Genomic DNA, 23,478 nt, shown 5'->3' on the forward strand with positions numbered 1-23,478 from the left:
ACCACTGCGTTTCAAAACGTGTGATTTTCACAGTGATTGCAAATGTTTCTGGTTTCACAGTTTCACTGCTGCTTAGTGAGAAGTCTGCAAGTGTTTGCAGACAAGTTGCAGTGTGCTAGCTGCCAGAGCACCTGCTAGGAGCCTTTCAGTGCAACCTCATATACCTCTTTGTATGTCTTGTTTTGTAGGCGAGTGGATGTAGAAGGTTGCTTCCTGTTGCTGGGTAAAATTGGTTTTCTCAGTGACAAGCGTTTATCAGGCAGTTACTGACCATTTGCTGTTCTGTGTGCTCGCCGCTTATCCAAATCACGGTAACCGTGGAGCTAGAGCCAGATGACTGTGAGAGGTGGAGTACACCCTGGACAGGTGCACGTCAAATACATAAAGAAACTATTCGGCACCTTTACACCTACAGCCAATTTAGAATCCCAAACTAACCTAACATGTATATTTCTGACTGGTGGTTTCAAACCATCTTCATCTTCTCTGTAATTACAGAGATTTTTATCATATTCAAAGCAGTTCTCTTCAACAGCATGTAAATGTGTTTGTGCTTGTTAGTGACGCTGGTATTATAAATGGATTTCCACGGTTTTCACGATGAGTCCATCAAGTGCAAAAACAAAGGCTTGTCCAGTGTTCTCGTCCTGGGGCAACAGTTACTGTCCCTCTGCAGATAAGACCACTGCTAGAGAGAGTCGATGCTGTGTTTAATTTACTATTTGCTTTTGGGTACTAAAAACTACTTTTATCAGTTCAGGAAAACATTGTGTTTTGGATAATACATTGCTCCTTATAACACAACCACCTATTATGCTTTTCCTTATTTTCCATCATATTTATACTTTTACAAGACTGGATGCAGAATTAACCCTGTGAGCTGAAAGCTCGGGCTGCCCCATATGCTCAGTTTCAGCCAGTTTTTTCTACTTTTGGCTCTGTATGACATAAAACTACAGAGCACCAGGCACCTGCTGTTCAAACGCTTAAGGGTCAGCCAATCAGATTAAATCTGAGGTATTAAAAAAGCTTATAGTAGATAAAATGAGGAGTAAAAAATAACTATTCATGCAAAGCTACTCAAGAATAAAATAAGTAACGTGTATGCTCTTTGATAACTGAGCTCCATCACATTTTAAATTTGTGTTTTCTGAATAAAGTTACAGTGAAGGAAAGTTTTTAGCCCTGGCCTCAGCGTTACAGCATCCCAGCGACCTGCCAGCGTCAGCTCAAAGTGGTGACTGTACGAGCCTGAATGAAAATTGAGAGTTAGAACGTCCTTAACTGATGCCTGACAGGAGTCTTTAAGGTCGCAGGGAGCATTTATCTCTCAAATCAACAATCCATTGTGCATAACGAAAGGACAGCAAACAGCTCGAGTATCTCTGCTGACCTCCGCTGTGAAAATCAGCAATCAATACTGATTAATAATGCATTCATGCTAAAAATACACCTCAAATTATAGCACGCCGGCTTTATCTGTCGTCTGTTCTGCTCATATTATCGCAGAGAATTTAATGAAACTTAAAATCAGCATTGTGTCATCATCCTGCATCCCGAACAGCTTTCAGCTTCATCCATGAACGCTTCCTCCACTGTTGACCTTCGCTGGCATAGTCAGCTGATGGCCGGTCTTTTTTAGGCTTTTAGGCTACACTTCAATGGAGATTATGATAATCCTGAAGGTGAAATGAACCTCGCAGTGTCAAATTACCAGCGGGCCTTGCCTGAATTGCAGCGCGGCTCTCTTTCTCTCTCAAATGGATCGTCTGGATCCTGTGGGAGGTTTAGACTTTAAATTACCAAAGAAACACACAGAAACACACAGAAACACGCAGGCTTTCATCTCATAAATTTAGCTATTTGTGTTTACTGTATGTCTCTGAAGGTCTGCATTACCTTCACAGTGCCGCAGTGTCCCGGCACACATCACAGGCTGCTGATCCACTTGAGGATAATTGCAGGGATGCCTATTGTTACACCCAGTAAATCATAGTTAATATTTATGAGACATGCTCTTATACAGTCTTTAAGCGCAACATTAAATAAATATAGATCCGTTTAATTATAAAACTTGTTCAATTCTTTATAACTTCCCTTAAATTGTGTACTTTATTTTATCATAAAAATATAGTGCTTCTGAAGGTATAAATTTTCATTATGCTGAATTCAATCCAAACTCCATATTTTATTCATGGACTCAAGTAGCCTTGCATGAGTTACGTTTCACAAAATCTTTTTTCTTTCTTAAATGGGGCCTTGGTGCTACTCCTCTGTATGAAACAAGCTGTTCTAGCTCCACCCCCTTTAAGACAAGTTTCTTCTGATTGGCTGAAGCCCATAAACAGAAAGGTTTGAACAGTAGGTGGAGCCGTATGCCTGAGATGACCATATTAGGGATATCCACTCTCTTCGATGTCATACAGAGCCGAGAGTAGAAAACACCGTCTGAAACTAAGCTCACGACCTCATTACTGACCTAATGTTGTTTCACCTTTACCTGTTTTAAAACTTTATATCACTGTTTGTCCCATGAAGCACTTTGCAACTTTTCCTTTGAATGGTGCTATAAAAATGCTTATTATTGTTTGAAACTATGCTCAGGTCAATGTCACGCTCAGTTAGTACATCAGGATGAGAAATGCACTTAAGAGCTAGTGGTATATTATTTCTTGCCTTTCTTTCTCTTCTCTAGATAAAGAATGCTTTGATTCATCTTGTTTATCCAGGTTACATTCAAACTTACATCTTGGAGCTATTCAACAAAGACTAGACATCGAGAAAAGGCAGCTATTCAAGCACAGAAAAATCTGCTCTGAATTGAATCTTTCAAAAGTTAAATTCATGTTAAATTTAATAAAACTTGACACTAGTTACAGACAGAGTTCACAGTGCGATGGTGCCAGGGGACGTTGTCCGTAGACGTCTACATAACCATGTTTCGTTTTTCCAACCAGAGAAGTCGCCACCTTCTAGAACTTTTTGCACGATCTGTACCACCCAGTGAGCCACTGTATTAGCTCCAAACAGCACTCAGACTGTGGAGAGTGCCAGTTTAATGACTTGAAGTAGTAGATGAGACCGTGCAGAGTCCGAGGCATCAGGAAACCTACCAATCAACTCTAGTATGCAGGTGGATACGTTTATAAAAAAGCAACTTTTTCAGAGTTGTTATGAGGACCATCACGCAATAAAGATGCTTGTTTCTGCTGTAAAGTTGGACATTTTGACACGCTTACTCGCTGTTGGAGCCTTCCTCAAGTGGTCATTAATGGAACTGTGGTTCTTTTTGGCTTCATTTTTAAGCTCCAGAGGTTTCCTATTGTCTTTTACATACAGTCTGTGCCAACAGCCACACAAACAAGAACAGGAGTGGCCCGCATTACTAGCTGTTCCACATATTTTTGTGTCTGCCTCCAGGTGACATTAGATGGCTCCAGTAAGCAGACATGGATTTTTACCAATGCCCTGCCACGCCTGGTCTATAGCGCAGAAGTGTTATTGGTAGCACTGCTGATGTTTAAGAGACCGAAGCATGAGCATTTACGTCAATTTTAGGATTTTTCACATCACGCAGAAGCAAAATTTCCTCATTGATTCAAGAAATTGGGAAACTTCAGTGGCACCTGTGTTATTATTTGGGTGGGTATCCAACGGTGCAGGTCCTGCTGTCATACTTTGAATAGCAAAAAAAGGCACAAAAAGCACAAAGCCTCATGATTCAAACTATAAAACCCTTCAGGATGTAAGACTAAAGGTCCTGGGCACACAACACAAGGGAACACACATGTCAAATCACTACGTGCTGCAGACTATTTTCACTGCAAAATGCTTTGCAAGCTTTCAATATGTGTGAATGCTAAAGGGTCTTTGGTCAAGCTGAAAACACTGTGACCTTGTTTGCACTAGAAATGCCTTCACTGCGGTGATAAAATATCCAATAAAGTGTTAAAAACAAGTGATTATGGCTGAAGTTAGTGGCGAAAGGGTCTCTGAGAAAACAAGTCACAACTTCAAAACAAGTACAAATGCAGCGCACGTACACATTTTTCTTTGTCATTTATGACAGAAAGCTGAATATACTTGTGGTTTGTGGTTTTTTGTAGCAGAAAATTAGCAATTTTAAACATGCAACATTGAGTTTTAAGAAGATAATAGCAAGTATTCTCACACTATCTGGGAAAAAAATGATCCTGCAGGGAAAATAACTAAACGGTTTCACGATCTTAGTCTCTGATTGTTGCTGAAGCCTAGCTTCACATTTTTGAGGCTTCACTGTTTAAATAAGGGCTCTGTACCCTTAAATTGCTGAAAAAAATCTTTGAAGATACATTAGGAATGCTGCGAGGGCTCCATTCCTCTGAGTGGCACGAGTTTGACTGACAGCTCCCAAAGGGCCACAACATAAACAACCTCCTAACTCATAAGTTAAGGGCAAACAGTGTTTTATCTGCACTTAGAGTTTGACCTTAGAAGAAACTTTTTTAAGGATTAGCTGAAGAATAGTTTGGCAGAAACATGAGCCACCTCTTCTATCTGATTTAGACACATAAATAAAGTCACTTCTAGGAGCCAGACTTCGGTTTTTTTGTGGAAATATATGAAGACTAATTTTTCTCCTGTTCCTCGATGTTTCCATTGTTTGAACCCCTCCTTTTTTATTTAATCCCGCCTGTCTCTCTTGCTACTGTCAAAAAGCCTTTTAAATTATAACAATAGTTTATATGCAAATGGGCCACAAAGTAAATTGTAGTTTCATTTTTTAGCGTTTTATTAATTTTCCAAGATGAAAAAAAAAAAAGAAACAACACAATCAATTGTCGAGAGTCCCGGAGAGTTAATAGGCTTAAGCGTCTCAGGCAGCGGTGATTTATCTTTAGATTTTCTCTCTGCGTTTCTTTTTTTTGGAATCATTTGAGTCCTCATACAAAAGCATCATTTTTCACAGCGGGTGCTCGCCTCGCCTCGCCTCGTCATGTTTTGTTTTGAGCTTTGACACTTCATGGTGTGTTATCTGCACTTGTGTACACTTTTTTTTTCTCTTTTCTGCGTCTTTTGCTAATTTGTATGCTCATGCTAATTTCTGTATAAACAATTACGCAAACAGGGTTTGCCCAAGGGGACGTTGAGTGTGGGGGTAGGGCGAAGCAGGGTGCAGGGATCGTATTAAATCATGTTTTGAATCAGTTGTGTCTGGGTTTGCTTTTTTCTGCAGGCAGGCGGGCAGGAGGTGACAGCTTATTGACTTACTGGTGGTGTTGTACCGGACGCCGTAAAACATCTCAGGACAGGGTCGCGCCACCAGCTGCCCCGCGCTGCTCCTGGGCCAGCAGGTGCCGATCCCATCGATGGAGGTTTCACAGTAGATTCCCGAGCCTGAAGCGCGGGGACAGAAAAGCGTCAGACACGGACGTGCACGCATTCCCGTCATGTTTCATAACCGCATATATATATGTCATGAAATCCAGATAATGCTCCAAAGATCCTGGCAACAAATATGGTATCAGAATGAGCTGTTTGTGTACACAGGATTTAATGATTACTCCTGTGCTTTGCCGAGCTGAACGTCGTCTCCTGTGGCACTACGCCACGTCTATTTCCAGCATTGTTTTCCTCTTTGATGTTAGTCCTTTATAATCTGAGTTCTGATCAAACTTGCTTTCCCCTTGCGGGGTATCTAACAACAACTCAGCTCTGCAGTAAGTGTGCGGGGAATCGGTTTCACACGCGTCTCAACTCACCGCTCCACTGGCTTGTGGCGTTACTCAGGGTTTGGTTCCAGGTGGCGGCCAGGGACTGCACTGCAACCCAGAGAGAAACAGCTTCATCAATAACCTCAATCATTGTTTGCTCAGTTTAGAAGAGGCAATGAAAATCTCATTAGATTCAGCTTAACAGCTACAAAGGGTGAGCACGAAAGGGCAACGGTAAACACTGATGACAGACCTTTCCTCCAGCAATAAGGGGACGGTAGCAGCAAATATGAATCCAGACATGCCCCGAGGGTCAGACTATTACTTCTGTAATAACTCAAGAGGAATTAGATAAGAAGGATCCGGAGATAAGGACGTTCTGCAGGGGGAAAGGTGACACTTAATTTTAATGCTTTCATTTGAGGTTTCCAAACCACTTTTCACACCCACGTGTGGCAAGAAAATGAATGAAACAAAGTAAAATATGAAAAGTGCATAAAAGCTGCCACTGGTCATTTGTTCAAATGCATAAAAGGATTTTGTTTTACATTTTTAAAAGCAGGGTAGCTTTAACCGTTTAAAGGTTACAGGCTGACGTACAGTGAGGGAAATAATAATCTCCTGCTGATCCCCGGCTGAATGAACAAGTTCTAATTTTTTGTTAGTTTCATTTTAATGATGAATCCTGAATGAAATCCTGAAAAAACACACATATTATATAAAAGTTATAAATAGATTTGCATGATATGACTTGGCTAGGCCACTGTATGACTTCTTTAGCTGCCCCTTTGTTGCCTTGGTGATATTGTCTTGCTGGAAAACCCATTTTCCGACCTTTATGATTCTGGATGAGGGAAGGTTCTCATCCAGGATTTTACAGTACACGGCCCTCTCGACGTGTTGAAGTCGTTCCATACCCTTAACAGAATGACAGCCCCAAAGCATAACGTTTCCACCTCCATGCTTGACTGTGTGGATGGTGCTCTTTGGGTCATACTCTGGGTGGCTGTAGCTCAGGTGGCAGAGCAGGTCAGCCACTAATCAGAAGGTTGGTGGTTCGATCCCAGGCTGCCTCCTCGCTGCATGCCAAATATCCTTGGGCAAGATACTAACCCCGTGTTTGCCTACTGGTGGTGGTCAGAGGGCCCGGTGGCGCCAGTGTCCGGCAGCCTCGCCTCTGTCAGTGCGCCCCAGGGCAGCTGTGGCTACAATGTAGCTTGCCATCGCCAGTGTGTGAATGTGTGTGTGAATGGGTGAATGACTGAATGTAGTGTAAAGCGCTTTGGGGTCCTTAGGGACTAGAAAAGCGCTATACAAATGCAGGCCATTTACCATTTACTCTGCATTTCTCAAACACGGCGGGTTGACCAGAAAAGCTAAAAGTGGATTTGGGTGTCATCTGATCACAGCTTCAAGATTTCTGTCCATTACGCCGTGGTGTAATTTCACAGATTCTTTCACAAATAAAGGCAGATGGCTTTGTTGGGGATTTTATGCACCCTTGGGACAGAAAACAGGTGAATTTAAAGGTTCAGAAATATGTCCCAGTACTTTTGTTTCGATCAGGGATGTCAAACGCAGGGCCCAGAGGGTCGAGTGGGACTTTGGAAGACTTTGGAAGGTGAAGTTTAAAAACAAAATGTACCAGTTTTCCAGATGTGAAGCTGTGATGTAAGTATTATTAGAGTGTAATAGAGTGTAGCTGCTTAGTAGTTGAGTGTATTCTTGCTTACTTACATAAAATCACACATTAACCTCTCAGGCTGGTGTCAGAATTTACTTCTCTTTCTTTGCATATGGAAAATAGGAAATTTGAACAGGTTAACATATGATTTACTGCTTGGGCCCATTTGATTTCACCTGTGTCTGTCACCCGTGAACTGAAAATTAGATAATCAACAGGCAAAACTCCTGTTTCTGCAACCAAAGAGTCGATGCTTGCAATTAAAAAAAGATTTGCATGAACGTAACTATCATATCCAAACTAAATTTTATTGCATTTAACTAAATATAAATGCGACATGTGACATATGGATGTGACGCAAGTTTTGCATGCCACTGAGTTGAATCTCAAGGCCTGGGACTAAAAATGTAACACATGTCTCCATTGGCCAAGATTGGAGCGACAGCTTGCCAAAATCCATAGTTCATAAATAGCAGAAGCATAAGACAGAAAATAACTGTGTAGTCATGTTATGTTAACACATTTTTTTAAACAAACAAAAAAACACTGTTTCTACAGGGAACAGAGTCGACTTAATGAGAAATTCTTCTCATTACTATTTCTGTTTCTGTGGTTTGCCCCCATTAAAAGAAACCCATATAATTCCAGTTAAGAATGCGATCTTTTATTGGTTTAATAATTTTATAGCTTAATAAACTGGATATTTTTGGGTTTTGGACTGTTGACATCAGATAATGAGTCATGAACATTTTTATTTAAATAACGTCTTAACAGATTTACCAAAACAAATAAAGATAATTAAAAATAATAATTTAATTTCCTTTGCAGATAATTTCTGATGAATTATGAAGCAAATGAAATCGGTTCAGCTGAGCAGGGTGACAGCATGATAACAGAGCGTTATCATTACTCTGTTAAGAGCTACCTGGAATGATTTTATGACTGTATCCTGGGGCAAATAACAAGAACATCATTCCTGTGCATTTGTGCGTGCTTGTGTGAGTCCTCTGGGTGTGCTGCAGAGGTCTGCGAGGAAACGGAATAGTAGGAAAATAACGGTTTTCTAATATCCACAAGGGGGGAAGTTGTGACTGAGGATGAGGGTTTGACATTTAGTGGTTATGGCCATGAAATGGAAAAGACTGAAAATCAATTCAATCTCAAGTGTACTAACAGTGGGGCAGCTAGAACAAACTGGCTGGACAGTACTGGGAAATGAGCGCCTTTTAAAAGCTTGTAACAGCTGCTGTAGCCGTGCTGCTGTAATAAAAATCCAGCTGTTGTTTGTCCAGAACTTACACGAGACGTTCCCCGACAGCATGAGCAGAGCTTCACATGTCAGATCTGCTAACGAGGCTGATGGCAGGAGGCTCATGATGGCGCACACCTGCAAACAGAGGAAAGTCACAGAGGTCAATCAAATACGTCCTGCTCTTTCAGTCTGACACGCACACATTAAACATACAACTTTATTCGTGATTGAGAAGATTTTATTGGGCATGCTTTGGCGAATTGTGATGTAGAGACATGGCATGACCGCCTTGCCTCTGATAGCCTTCGGAGTGACTGCTATGTTAAGAACCTTCCATAAAAATTCAAAGGATGCAACACTTAGACGGAGGGCTTTGACTCAATGCCCTCTCCACTCCCAGCATCAACAACGAGCAGCACGAGCTAACGGCGTCTTATCTCATCTGACAAACATCAACATCACAACACATCTGGCAATCCTGTTCTGCCACATCCAAGTCGACTTTGTTACCATTAAGGCCACATAATACTCTGTAATATCAGCTGGTGTAGTACTTTTTTATAAAGACGGGTGTGGATGTGGACATCAGGCCCGAGTGAAACAGATTTCGTAGTTTCATGATATGAAGCTCTGCACCTTCCCACAAACTCAGGTCCGGAGGTCTGCCTCCCTGAGAAAGTGTAGACTAGCCTAGTTTTACTAGCTTGCAACAGGAGTGAGAAGTTCTAAACCCAATTTTAAGTTTAAAATGTGATTTAAGATTTTAACCATCTCTGTCGAGCCAAGCCGTTAGCCATCCTTTTCCCGATGTAGGCAGAAACATACTGCTGGTTGCTACCCCAACCAATCACAGCAGATGGCCCCGCCCCTCCCTGTGCCTGGTTCTGCCGGAGGTTTCTTCCTGTTAAAAGAGTTTTTTCTTCCCACTGTCGCCAAAGGTCTTGCTCATAGGCGGTCATATGATTGTTGGGTTTTTCTCTGTATGTATTATTGTAGGGTCGACCTTACAATATAAAGTGCCTTGAGGCGACTGTTGCTGTGATTTGACACTGTGTAAATAAAACTGAATTCAATTAAATTACTGGTAAAAAGTTTGAACCAACTATGAACCTGGACTGAAGTAAGACACAAATAGAGTCACTGTAAAGCAAACCCAAGAGAGCAGCATAATCAGTGAAAACATCCACACAAAGTTCACTCCGTGTACAAAGACTATTTTTATCAGTCCTCCAATGACAGCAAGACACTGTGAGTATGAGCTTTTGATATATTTGTTTTTGGGGTTTCTTACTCATCCTAGATTTTCTTTTCTGATAAAAAAAAAAGATGACTTTAACATTTCTCATGATCAAGTTTTCCGTTGCTATAAAGTCTTGGGAGGACGTCAAGCAGGCGGCCAAGTAACAACAAACGGTCAGCCAACAATGATTCAGTGTTTAAAGGCTGGCTGGAACCACATAGTTCACATAAGAAATGTGGAAATATATTTCCCACACTTCCACTGTCTTTTTGGTCCAACAAAACAAAACAAAAGCGAAAACGTATATTTGTGTCCTTTTCCTCAGCTGCGTGCTAATGTCAGTGAAAGGACAGCCTTTACATCACAGAAGCACTCGCATCACTCTGAAAGCTTTTGTGGATGAAAAGTAAAACGACATTGCAGTGAAATGCAAATTGTGCCTGGGTGATAATAAGTGTCTGTCAGCTGCAAAGAGCTCTTCTTCACATCTGATCAAGGACAGACACTCAGCACAGCAGCTCCAGTGCTGAGGAGGAGGATGCAAAGAATGAAAGACCCGCGGTACCAGCATCCGGCTAGCTTCACTCCAAGGAAATTAATAAGCTTGCTGCTGGTTATATAGTGGAGATGCTACCAATATGAACTCGATATGCAGCGAGGTGATGTCAGTTCGGTCAGGATAACCAAAGTGTGCAAACTTTTGTGCCAAAGTTCAACAAAAGCACAAAAAAGTTGCCGTTCTCAGCAGGTGATTCTGTAATATGAAGTATTACTAACAGTTAAAAGAAGTAATCTTAACAGAGCTGGGAAAAAGTTTTTACCTCAAATTTTAAATTTTAGACTAAATACAAATGCAGTTTTAACATAACGAGTCTGTTTTAAAGGGAAAGAAGCTACACAAACAGAGCTGGTCCAGTGTAAAGGAAAAAAAAGATAATTCTTGATTCGTCGCTCACTGTATGATTAACTGCATTTTTTTTTTGGAGGTTGAGTTTCATTTCATGAGCCACACACAGGCCTGATTACTGCCAGACCTGTTGAATCAAGAAACCACTTAAACAGAAGCTGCCCGACAAAAGTGCGGCACATCATACGATGATCTAAAGAAACAGCTGAGAAACAACATCACTGATATCTGTCAGTCCGTAAAGGGTTGCAAAGCCATTTCTAAGGTACTCCAGTGAACCACAGTGAGAGCCCTCACACAGTTTTAGGAAAATACTCTGTGGACTGACGAGACAAAGGCTGAACTTTCAATTCTGTTGCATTGGCGTAAAACTAACAAGAAGATCATACCAACGGTCAAACATGGTGGTGGAAGTGTGATGGCCTGGAGCTGTTTGCTGCTTCAGGACTTCGATATGTAACAGAACAGTGATCCACTCTTTGAGCACTCTGAATGACTCGAAATAGTGAAGGTTTTAGAGTAGCCTGGTCAAAAGTCTTAAAAATCAGATCAAGATGCTCTGGTATGGCTCATGCTGGAAAACCCTCCAATGTGGCTTAATTAAAAGAATTCTCCAAAGAAGAGGGAGCCAAAATTCCTCCACAGTGCTGTGAAAGTCTCATTGCCAGTTATCGCACATGCTTGATTGGAGTTCTTGCCAAAACTGAGATGAGCAGTTATTATGTTTAGGAAGCAGCTGTTCTTTCACACAGGTGTGGTAGGTTTGTATTAAATTGGGTTATTTGTGTCTAATATTGAGATTTGTGTGATGATTTGAAATATATAAGGTGACAAATATGCAAGAATCTAAGAAATCAGGGAGGAGAAAAACACTTTTTTACAGGATTGTATGTAACAAGTTCCTTAAGACTTGTCATTAGATCCAATCAGAAAAAACAACTGGACTTTAGGGATCAAACATGCTTGTGTATCATTAGCTTGTGTGAGTTCACCCTAAACGTGGGTTCCTTTATGAACATTTTATTGTGTCTTACAACTGCCTGAACACAAGAGCCAGAAGCCTGGAGGAAAGCAGCTGTATTCGATGCATTAGGAATGAGAGCAGGTGGTCTTTTTAAAACAAAATCATATCAGTGTGGAAGACCTTTATGGTATTTGTGTATTGTTTTAAAAATCAGTAACTGCCTTCTGTCCCTCGAGTGGATGATGCATAAATTAACAGCTGCAAATGCCCCCAAAATTTGGAGCATTTCATCATCTGCACTCATAGCCCACTAATCTTGTGTTCACTGATACGAAGAAATGACTTCTTAAAGACTTTTGATGCTAAATTTAAAGTCTTTCTGTTACTGGATCGCGCTACTATCAGCCTTTTTTCAGCTATGCAGGAGGTGAAAACACTGAATAATGCAGATTTTTCTTTAAAACTACAGACTCTGGGTCTCAAGAGACGACAGTTGATAACAGCATTAGATAACATCTGCTCTATTCCGGGACGGAGAACAGGAGAACCTGTATTTATGGCTTTGTTAAATGCCAGCACAGTGGAATTCAGTGGTTGGATTAATATTTCATCCAAACACAACTGAAATCCCTTCGTCCTGGACCAGTGACTCGACTGGAAAGCATCCAAATAATGAAGGCTGGCGACACAACAAGAAAAAAAATAGTTCTGCACCAGTGACATCTAACAGCTGATTCACTGCTGAATTCACAGCATCTGTCAGCACCCTTCTACACGCGGCGGAAGAGACACAAACTGTAAAATATCATTAGTTTTGATTTTGTTCAGCCTCTCAGAGTGACCCCAAACTCTGTTACATCTCCGCCCAGCTGTCCTTGAGCATACAGGCTGATCCCTGCGGATCCAAGAGGGTGGCTACAATTACCTGCGAAGCCAATGCTTCATTTCCTCCGTAAATAAAACATCCCCATTAATAATACAGCACCTAAAACGTTAAACATTTCACCCGTCTTCAGAGAGAAAAATGGAGGAAAGGGTGCTTTAAATTCATCAAAATTCCTCACTTTTTTTCCTGTATCAAAAGCACATTCATACCTGCTGGTCACAGCAGCGTCAAGCATTCACACTGTATGAAGTCACATCATATAAAATGCTAGAGCGGCCCAGATTTCACGGAAGGTTTTTCTGGGTCGCTTGCTGTGTCTGTTTCACGCTCAGTGAGTCCTGGGCAGGTATCAGGGTGCAGAGACCGACCATCCACCTCCTTCCATTTAATTACAAACTGACACACGATGTAAACAGCAGGATTTTTTCAAATCAAAATGAAAGAAATACTCAGAGTTTAAACTTTGTTTTCTGTAACATCACAGTTTCATGATTAATTTCTTTAACTGGAGAAGAAATTCTAATGACTCGCTAGAAATACAGGGCAGCAAAAAGTCATCTTTTGCCATGAATGCATATGAACCGTTTTAGCTTCTGTTAATTTCTCTAGAAAATTATATTTGGTCTTGAAAGAGTTTAGAAACACTCTTAAGTGGCCTTTACCGTACGCACTCACCTGTGTATAAATGTCACACTGCTTCTGGCCCACACCTCGTATGTCATGTGTGCATGTTTTCCACGTTTTATGTGTGATTTAACCGCGTCAAATCGTTGAGGTTCATGTAAAGGACAGGCTTGGGTCATTAGTCCCAAACACCTGGTGTGAAATGTTCATCCAAAGTTCAGGGAAAGGACGCAGGTTCAGGATGAAGGAATGAGTATCCCAAACAAAAAAAAGATTGGCTTGGTGGATTTTTGCACACTGTAAACAAGAAGCAAAAAAAAAAAGAAACAATAAGAGTGGGCAGAAAAGAAGCAGGACTACCAACTAATACACAGGAATAACTTGACAAAGGTGAAACAAGCAAGTGTGGAGAAAACAATCATAAAACGTGGGGAAAAAAGACAAAGACAGGAAGACCAACACATAAAAAACTTTCCAAAATAAAACAGGAAGTGGCAATAAGTCTGGCACAAGAAACATCAAAGACAAACACAGAACTAAAAGAGGAAAAGGTGAACACTAAGCAGTAGTCCTTAGGCATTAATGAGAAAGACATGCAAAGTAATGCCAGCTTTGACACACAGAGGGCGCTACAGAAGACGGTTCAGTCACTGACTGATTTAAAGCCTTGATTTGTCATCTGGGATCAACATCACTTTGTTTTTTGCATTCAGAAGTGGCCATATTTCCACTGTGGGTTGGAGGCTGTTTATGCATCTATAAACTGTGCAGGTGCAACAGACGAGTAAAACCAAAACTGGAGCACAGACTTGTTGTTTACCTCACAGGAAGCGTTATTATTAGAACAATAATAATTTGTTATTTCATAATTTTAAAAAGTCTCCAAAACCACAAAACTTAGTCACGAGGTCAATTTCAGTGACTGAAATTATCAGACATGATGCCACAAAGGCCAAAGGCAGCCACCAGTCAAGCGGGAAAAATGTGTATTCCCTGACCAGCTGATGAGTTGCTGCTGGACTTTGGGGAATTGCTGGGAAATTGATTATTCAGCACTCATCTGCACAGGCTTGGAGACGGACAGTGACCCTCTGGTAACCTCTGGTCTGTTTCCCTTACAATAAAGTTGGACCTTTGAACTTGAACATTGTCTGTTTGCAGTTTGTGCTGCTTTTGTCTCTTTTTTTGTTTTCTTTTTGCAGCTTGGGTACTGGTGTGCAGCGCGCCTTTGCAGGCAAGTTGGCATCTTCTATGCAAACTACAGGGAACCACTACAATCCTCCAGCAATCATAAACAAGAAGCCCCCGGTTTGCAACCAAAAATATACCTTTTCCCCCATCAGTGGTGGCTATATCACATCTAACATGGTAGACAACTCCTGAGCAATGTCTGTATGATGTCACATGGAAAACTTCCATAGAGACTGACTCACTTTTGGACCGCGCCTCAAGTGGTCACTAGAGGAATTGCAGTTTAAATTTTTTATTTTTTATTTTTGCCAATAAAATGCATCTTTACAAGTAATAAACTTAATACAGAATCAGGATGATACTATATCATGACAAAGATGACAAAGCCTCCTTGTTTTAAGTATTTTTACTATTAAATGGGTGGCTACCCTGCCTGTAGTCCAGCTGCCACAGAACAAGAGGCAGGGTTCACTGTGGACAGGTGCATATTGACAAAATCCCAAAAGCAGTATTTCAGTACCATATGCATGAAAGAGTATACCGCCAGTGATGTACTGATGTTTCAGAAGCATTTATTTTACTCTATCAGATACTGAACTGAAAAAAACCCCAAAAGAAAAAAATAAAACAAACAAATCTCCACTTCTTGTTTGAATCACATGATCCACATCACATGAGGACACTGCATAAAAACAGTGGAGGAAGAGGCTTCCCAAGTGGGCACGCTCGGGATGGATGCCTGAGGACGGGCACAAAGCTGCTGATCCCAGACTTTCCTGGGTCCCATGTGCCATTTAATGCCTCTTTTCATGCATATACGGATCATAATAAAGTCTTTCTTTTTTACAGCTTACAGTCCTCTTGCCCTTTTTTTTTTTAAATTTGAGATTGTATCTACATAAAAACAATCTACTGCTATGGCATACAGTCTATTCAGAATGATTCACAGTTGCTCTTGCCAACAAAGTGACGGATCAATGCCTCCAGTATTTACTCTAATTCAGTTTTTAATCCTTTTCCTTTTAATTTAGAGAATCAGTTTGGCTGCATTTACAGCTGAAAACCGTCTCCACTTTTAAAGGGTCCTCCGGCATGGATCTGCTGCAGAGTCGTAAACCAGCTTTCGACTGAGATTTATTAACCAGCATGAGGAAAAATGCTGAAGCGGGAAAAAACAGATGCAGGTTTGAGGTGTGGTTCACCTGCGAAATGTCACTCTGCTCGAACGTTCCTGCTGCTCGCTCAAACGTGACTGAACGAGGCAGCTCTGGCACGAGAATGATAAAAATCTATTCAAAATAAAAGCAGGTGGAGACACTGTTTGTGTATATGAACAATGGCACAGCATAATGTGGAATCTATTGTTTTTATTATGAAGAACACGCAGTGATAAGGGTGTCGCCACATACAGGTACCTACAATAACCGTAACGTTTAAATCTCTGGATCGTGTTTGTATTTCACGTGATGCAGTGTTTCGCAAACTTCGGTCTCTCTCCATTTCTCGATACTTGTAAGTATCCACAAATGAGACAAAACACAGTAAACAAAGCAGTGAAATAGCTATTATCATTCTACTTATAAAGACATCATAATTATGTCATCACTTTGAATTATTTAGTAAAGATCTGTCATTGTGAAACTTACACCTGCTGAAGGGCGCTCAGTAGAGCCTTAACTGTAAGAGGATACCTGGTTTGAAGCTCCTGATTGGCTGCTGATTTTCTGTGGAAAGCTTGTAGGTTCTACCCAACCAACAACCTGCTCTGGAGAAAAACTGAGTGGAACTGGTGCCAAATGTGCAGTTCCTCTAATCCTCACAGACTCCCATATGGAAATGTTTAACATTAACTGATTTAAAAGCATGTTTACATCAGAATTAGCTGATGAATCAGCACTCCATACTTTTATTCAAATATGGTAACTCGTGCTTCCAAAAACCTGAATACATAGTTTCAGCCAAAACGCTAATGCGGAAGCTTTAATATGCATCCCATCTTTTATATACAGTCTTTGGTTCTCCCTACACTCCTCACAGTCCAAACACATGAGTAGATTTGTGACATCGCTCTGTGATGGCATCCTGTTCAAGGTGTGCTTGCCAACAGCTTCCTACTCAAACTCAGATGGGTATCTAAAAGTGGTGACATATATTAAAATAGATTTTAAGAGAAGTTACAGCCACCCAGCTTTGCATCTAAATGTGATCGGCTCCATCTATAATTCAGTGCAAACAATGCAATAATGCAGACATTAATCTGATTTAGGTGAGTGTGCAAAGGCACCACTACGCAAATACTTCACTCCTTAACTGTATAAAATGTTGCACGCATGACTTTTACTTTCCACACCGTTAAATGGCCCCATTTCCAGCACAGAAATCCACGCACCTTAAAGCTGCACACAGTCCGGTGTTTGTTCTTTTATGACCTCAGTAGACATTCAGTACGCGAGCTGCTGTGAGTGTGGGGTCTTAAATCACAACAATGGGGACGCGAATAGAAAGCAGGGGGATTTTAAAAAAGGGCTCACGGGATTCTTGACTATTCTTAGTGCAGCAGCACTTTGCACAATGGGCAGGAGGTGGATGAAATAATTCACCTCGGGCATCTACAACATCAGCAAGTGAGTGCAACAAATCACATGTCCCTATTCTTGCCTCAGCTCGCTCTCCATTTTGCTACGAAGGGGTCACAGCATGAGTGATATCAGATCTCAGCGTTATGGGGCTGGAGAAATTTCAACATCACCGCGCTCGCTTTTCTTGTTCGCTATTAAAGGAGTGCACTTGCTGCATTAAAACACCCAGTTTCATCTCAGAAATGTGTCCCAGATCCGCTTTTTGCCCCTTTTCTTCACCAGTGCTTGAGCTCCGGTTTCAGAGGGTATGGAATCGTGCCATTGGGATCGTTTTTCTCAAGCCACCTTAACCCAAAGTCCTGGTTCAAGTTTCAGTGTTTACAAGTAAAAACGCACCGGCACGCTTCAGCAAAGCTTCAGCGCTTAGTTAAAGTCATAGGATGCAAAGTGCTATAACTATATATTTACACATAAAAGAGAGAGAGATTATTGTCCTTGTTAAAACATTTTAGCTCAGACAAACTCGGATTCTCGTCCCTTTAATGAAAATTGATTTAAAATAGCAATCTGAGACAGAGACAATATCCAAACCCGACATCTGGATGGGGGGGGTAGTGTTAAAGCCTTCACACCAAGACTGTGCTCAACTGCAATCAGCGATAACAGCACAGATTTCCCCGAGCTGTTATTAGGACGTTTTAATTAAATGTCCAAAGGGGAGAAGACGAAGCGGAGGCGCAAAAAGACGCAGAACTTACCCCCAGCAGATAAAAGCATTTGCGACGCATTTCCAGGCCTTTTATTTTTCACATAATTTCCATGTGTGGAACTAAATGTCTTCTTGTTACTTCACTGAAGTATTTTATCCTTGTTACTGGGAGTGGAAAAAGTCCCAGCAGCGCAGTTTTCTGATGGTGTTGACTGAACTGTACCCAGAAAAAAAATACAACCGCGTGGCTAGGCCGGGTGTAGATGTCCGGGTAATGTCAGAGGTTAGACACTGTCAGGATCATTTAATGAGGAGCTGCGGAGCTGGGGTGTAGCAGCCTGTCACCTCTCTGGTAGGGTCGGTTTCCCGTGAAATCGCTGCCTCCGTGAACAGGACCGGAATCCAGACAAACACTATCGCACCTTTAAAGCTGCCCACGAACTAAAACTCCTTTTCCACGCATGGTTTCACGTCAGGTTTCCCCGAGCTACAGCCTAACGTCCGCCCGGCTTCCCATCCAGCTTCTGACTCCTGCGCGGAGCCGCCGTGGTGGTGCACAGCGTCCCCACAACGCCCCCACGTTGTGCCACTTTGTCGAGTATATCCAGTGTGACTGAGGAATAACTCGATTCCTCTGCGTGGAGTTAATTATGCAATGACTGCCCGTGTTCCAGACCCTAATCTTTAACCCCCCGCGCAATCTAGACGTCACTGCTGCGAGAAAGTTAAAAGCAGACGAGCCCGGGGTGAGCTGCTTGTGAAAGGCTCCGCGCGCATCGCTGTGCTCTTATCAAGCATCCAAGAGAAGGGAACCCTTTTATCATGTGCCCCCGTTTCCTGACGAATTAGTGCCAGAGCGCAGAGTCAACAGATTTCGCTGTGAGCCAAGATCGACAGATGGTTCCCAGTGTGTCAATAAAGTTAAGCATCCCCGGGGATCTTTTTAAATACAACTCAGTACAAATGAGCGTCAAAATCACTGTAAATAAAATCTCAGTGGGAATGAATTTGCGACTCCAGCAATTAAAATAATTACAAATAATCTTAATATTAAAGTTCTCATTAGTGTGCGTGGGGCGTCCCAGAGAGGTTAGAGGATAAGAAAAAAAATGCTTATTATTATTATTATTATTATTAGTCAGTATTACTCTGAATAGATCTCCTCTTGGGTGGGTTTTTACTGTATTAGCCAAGGACATATGAGGCTTGGACATAAACTATATATAAAAGTTGGTAATAAAGTGTCATCGCCTTTTATGAAGCCTTGACATGAGGGTTTTCTATGTAATTGAGTTGGTTTTTTTAAAACCAACTTTTCAGTCACACGGTTGTCCTGCTTTATATCTATATCACTGTAACTGTCAGCATAATTTTTAAGTTTAATATCATGTTGTATTCAGTAAGACCTGAAACAGTCAAAACCTCATCAGGACTGTGTTTACTGAGGTCACAGGGCACGTGAACCAAAGGGATGTTTTCCTGTACATTTCTAAACACGGGACTTTAAAAGTCGCCCCCTGCTGGTCATTAAAAACACGACTGAAGAAACAAGGCTCTTCCAGAGCAATGTCCCCATGCAAGGGTCAGAATGGTCAGAAATAATTCATTGAGTATGAAAGTAATGCAAGTCATGCTGTGGTCTTATGTTTGGACTCATGTGGTAGCAGTTATTACTCTCAACCATCATCAACAAACACCAAGTAAGAAAACATCTATTTGAAGAAGGACGTTCATCCCTCGCTTGAGAGTCGCAGGTGGCGTGTGGGAGTCACGTGTTTAATAAAAGCTGGCTACAGCAACAGTGACGGCACTCGTAAGACTCTACATTAGCATTAGCGTTTTTTCCCTCTAGATCTAGTAGTGAATATATTTGGATGAGAATTGTTGATCCCCCTTTTAACAAGTTAACATCTGATGGAAGGAAGCTCGTTTAGCAGGCTTCAACCATAAACTGTTGTCACGTTCCTGGGTCTGTTGACCCAGCATTTTGAGTTTTAGTTTATTTGGATGATATGTATGAGTTCTTTAGGGTAGCTAAATTGTTTATTAGTTTCCATTTGTGTTTTCTACCGCTGTATTTAAGTTTCCCTCTCCCTTTGCCCCTTATGTGTTTCATGCTGCGTGTCTTATGTTGTCAAGTTTATATTGTCTTGTCTGCGTCCCATGTTTCCTGTTATATTTTGAAGGTCTGTGTCCTATGTCAGTGTAGTCAGCTTTGCTTCCTTTGTCTCCTTATGTCAGACTAGTGTCAGCTGTTTCCCCATGTGTTTCCACTTCCCCTAATCACCCTTGTGTGTATTTAGTCTGTGTTTCTGTTCACTCCTGGTCAGGTCGTCTGTTGTTCACACCAAGGTTTCCATGTCATGTTTCATGTCTAAGTTTTTCTTGTTGTTTATTTAGTTCTCCCAGTTTAGGTTGATGTTAGTTTACTTCAGTTTGCCCTTTCTTTGTACCTTTTTTACCAGCCTTATTAAACGGCTCGCTTTTTGTTAATACTCAAGCTTTGGTCCAAGTTTCTTCGTGTCTGCATTTTGGGTCCACTCTTCACAATTAATACAGTCTGCCACCGCCAGACTGTGACAACTGTAATGGTGCATCTGCAGACACAGAGATCTGCTAATTAGTGTGATCAGTAAAATGCTAGAAATTCCCTCACTGCAGTTTTTAGCACTTCTGCATCTGTATATACAGTGGGGCAAAAAAGTATTTAGTCAGCCACCGATTGTGCAAGTTCCCCCACCTAAAATGATGACAGAGGTCAGTAATTTGCACCAGAGGTACACTTCAACTGTGAGAGACAGAATGTGAAAAAAAAATCCATGAATCCACATGGTAGGATTTGTAAAGAATTTATTCGTAAATCAGGGTGGAAAATAAGTATTTGGTCAATAACAAAAATACAACTCAATACTTTGTAACATAACCTTTGTTGGCAATAACAGAGGTCAAACGTTTACTATAGGTCTTTACCAGGTTTGCACACACAGTAGCTGGTATTTTGGCCCATTCCTCCATGCAGATCTTCTCGAGAGCAGTGATGTTTTGGGGCTGTCGCCGAGCAACACGGACTTTCAACTCCCGCCACAGATTTTCTATGGGGTTGAGGTCTGGAGACTGGCTAGGCCACTCCAGGACTTTCAAATGCTTCTTACGGAGCCACTCCTTTGTTGCCCGGGCGGTGTGTTTTGGATCATTGTCATGTTGGAAGACCCAGCCTCGTTTCATCTTCAAAGTTCTCACTGATGGAAGGAGGTTTTGGCTCAAAATCTCACGATACATGGCCCCATTCATTCTGTCCTTAACACGGATCAGTCGTCCTGTCCCCTTGGCAGAAAAACAGCCCCATAGCATGATGTTTCCACCCCCATGCTTCACAGTAGGTATGGTGTTCTTGGGATGCAACTCAGTATTCTTCGTCCTCCAAACATGACGAGTTGAGTTTATACCAAAAAGTTCTACTTTGGTTTCATCTGACCACATGACATTCTCCCAATCCTCTGCTGTATCATCCATGTGCTCTCTGGCAAACTTCAGACGGGCCTGGACATGCACTGGCTTCAGCAGCGGAACACGTCTGGCACTGCGGGATTTGATTCCCTGCCGTTGTAGTGTGTTACTGATGGTGACCTTTGTTACTTTGGTCCCAGCTCTCTGCAGGTCATTCACCAGGTCCCCCCGTGTGGTTCTGGGATCTTTGCTCACCGTTCTCATGATCATTTTGACCCCACGGGATGAGATCTTGCGTGGAGCCCCAGATCGAGGGAGATTATCAGTGGTCTTGTATGTCTTCCATTTTCTGATGATTGCTCCCACAGTTGATTTTTTCACACCAAGCTGCTTGCCTATTGTAGATTCACTCTTCCCAGTCTGGTGCAGGTCTACAATACTTTTCCTGGTGTCCTTCGAAAGCTCTTTGGTCTTGGCCATGGCGGAGTTTGGAGTCTGACTGTTTGAGGCTGTGGACAGGTGTCTTTTATACAGATGATGAGTTCAAACAGGTGCCATTCATACAGGTAACGAGTGGGGGACAGAAAAGCGTCTTACAGAAGACGTTACAGGTCTGTGAGAGCCAGAGATTTTCCATGTTTGAGGTGACCAAATACTTATTTTCCACCCTAATTTACGAATAAATTCTTTACAAATCCTACCATGTGAATTCATGGATTTTTTTTTCACATTCTGTCTCTCACAGTTGAAGTGTACCTCTGGTGCAAATTACTGACCTCTGTCATCATTTTAAGTGGGGGAACTTGCACAATCGGTGGCTGACTAAATACTTTTTTGCCCCACTGTAATCAGGCCGGTCTCAAAAAATAATGTATTAATTTGTGAGATATCGAGTTTATTTTTTCATTGCAGTCATGATTTTGTAACAGGAACCCAGGAAAACACAAAAAGAGTGGTAACCACTGTATTTTACTCAAAACTATCATCTCTCTCTAGACGTAACTAAATCATTTTTAATAATAAAGAATAAAACATGTTAAAATGATAAAGTGTTAAACAAATAATGAGTTTTAAGTTGAATGTAATGTAATAATGAATTTTTAAAAATCTGTGTGCTGTATGACTTCAGCTGTGGCGTCTGGTGTAAGTGGGGAAATGATTTATTCCTCTATCAAATCTTCCAACCTCCAAATGTGGAATTTCTTTCACTCTACAACAGTGGAAAATATTTATTATCAATACGTTAACACAAATCAGAGCATATGAGACCAGACAGATGTAAATTTGTGTCCAGAAACAGATTAGAGGTCGTGAGACCGAGCTGCCCAACATAAATATAAAATTATAGCAGCTTTTACCTTCTTTGGGGCCCCAGAAATCGTTCTTGGGCTGAAACGCTTGTTCTTGTCCGCATTGCTTCACTTTAAGTGATCGTGCGCCAAAACAAGTTGGGAAACAATTTTAAGTCATTTTATGACGGAAAGCTGTCAAATATCCTCTGATCCCAGCTTGTCAGGTATAATTATATTCAGATGTTCTGGTTATTGTCCATTTTTTAATCTCTCGAGTAGACAAAAACAGCCAAATCTGAACATTTACTTAACCCCTTTATTTTTTGTATGCCATAAAACACAGGTTTATTATGATGTGTCAGAATAACTGTTAATTCCTGCCCTGTACTAGTTTTGAAGTTCTCCTGGCTGTATTCATTCTGATCCTGATTCATATTTTAACTATTAAATGATCAGATGTGATATTACACTCTCATGCCATGTCTGCCAAAAACCACACCGCTGAGGCTCTGAGTGCACAAAATGCTTCATGCACAGTGCGCTAAAGCTTTCTTTAGACCCAGTGACGTGCGGAGAGCCATTAATCAAAAGATGCCTTTATCCAAGGTGACAGTGCCCTCCCCTGAGTATGCTATCTCTTGAAGTGTCAGTAGTGGCAACAGGGGGACCATAACAAACTGGGTTATGTGGTTAGGATACTGTTTCCACTCTTTAGCCTGCTTCTAGCTGCATGCATGCTTGTCTGTGAGACTAGCAGTCAGGTGCTAAAAAATATCCCTGACAGGTGCCGTGCATGCTGCAGTGGAGCCGTTCTCAGTGTAGATTTTGTGAGGGGCCACCCGGGTTTATTTCAAGAAGGTTGTGTAAGATGGTCTTTTTTAATCCCTTCTTCCTGCAGCTGGAGGAGTTCACCATCAAGCACAATATAGTCCACCCCCTCCCCCCCCTCCTTCTGGTTTAATCTGAAACACAATTTATCTTCAATCAAGGCATGAAACATCCCCAGTGCT

The 23,478-nt window shown here is 41.5% G+C and overlaps 1 protein-coding gene across 1 annotated transcript in view; it reads right to left on the bottom strand.

Annotated features, from left to right (window-relative positions):
* Nucleotides 1–18,392, bottom strand: part of LOC146703641 (corticotropin-releasing hormone receptor 1-like) — a 100,653-nt gene extending 82,261 nt beyond the window's left edge. Inside the window, exons 1-4 of the mRNA XM_085466957.1 lie at nt 17,779–18,392; nt 8,677–8,764; nt 5,742–5,801; nt 5,251–5,376 (exon numbers count right to left, since the gene is read on the bottom strand). Coding sequence (XP_085323083.1) covers nt 5,251–5,376; nt 5,742–5,801; nt 8,677–8,764; nt 17,779–17,808 — 304 coding nt within the window. The 5' untranslated portion in view covers nt 17,809–18,392. The remainder of the gene's footprint in view (nt 1–5,250; nt 5,377–5,741; nt 5,802–8,676; nt 8,765–17,778) is intronic.
* Between the last annotated feature and the right edge of the window lie 5,086 nt (nt 18,393–23,478).

Source organism: Copadichromis virginalis, linkage group LG8 (genome assembly GCF_057382275.1).
Source record: "Copadichromis virginalis isolate Kocher_CV1m ecotype Utaka linkage group LG8, C_Virginalis_male_GT1.1, whole genome shotgun sequence".
Classification (NCBI taxonomy): domain Eukaryota; kingdom Metazoa; phylum Chordata; class Actinopteri; order Cichliformes; family Cichlidae; genus Copadichromis; species Copadichromis virginalis.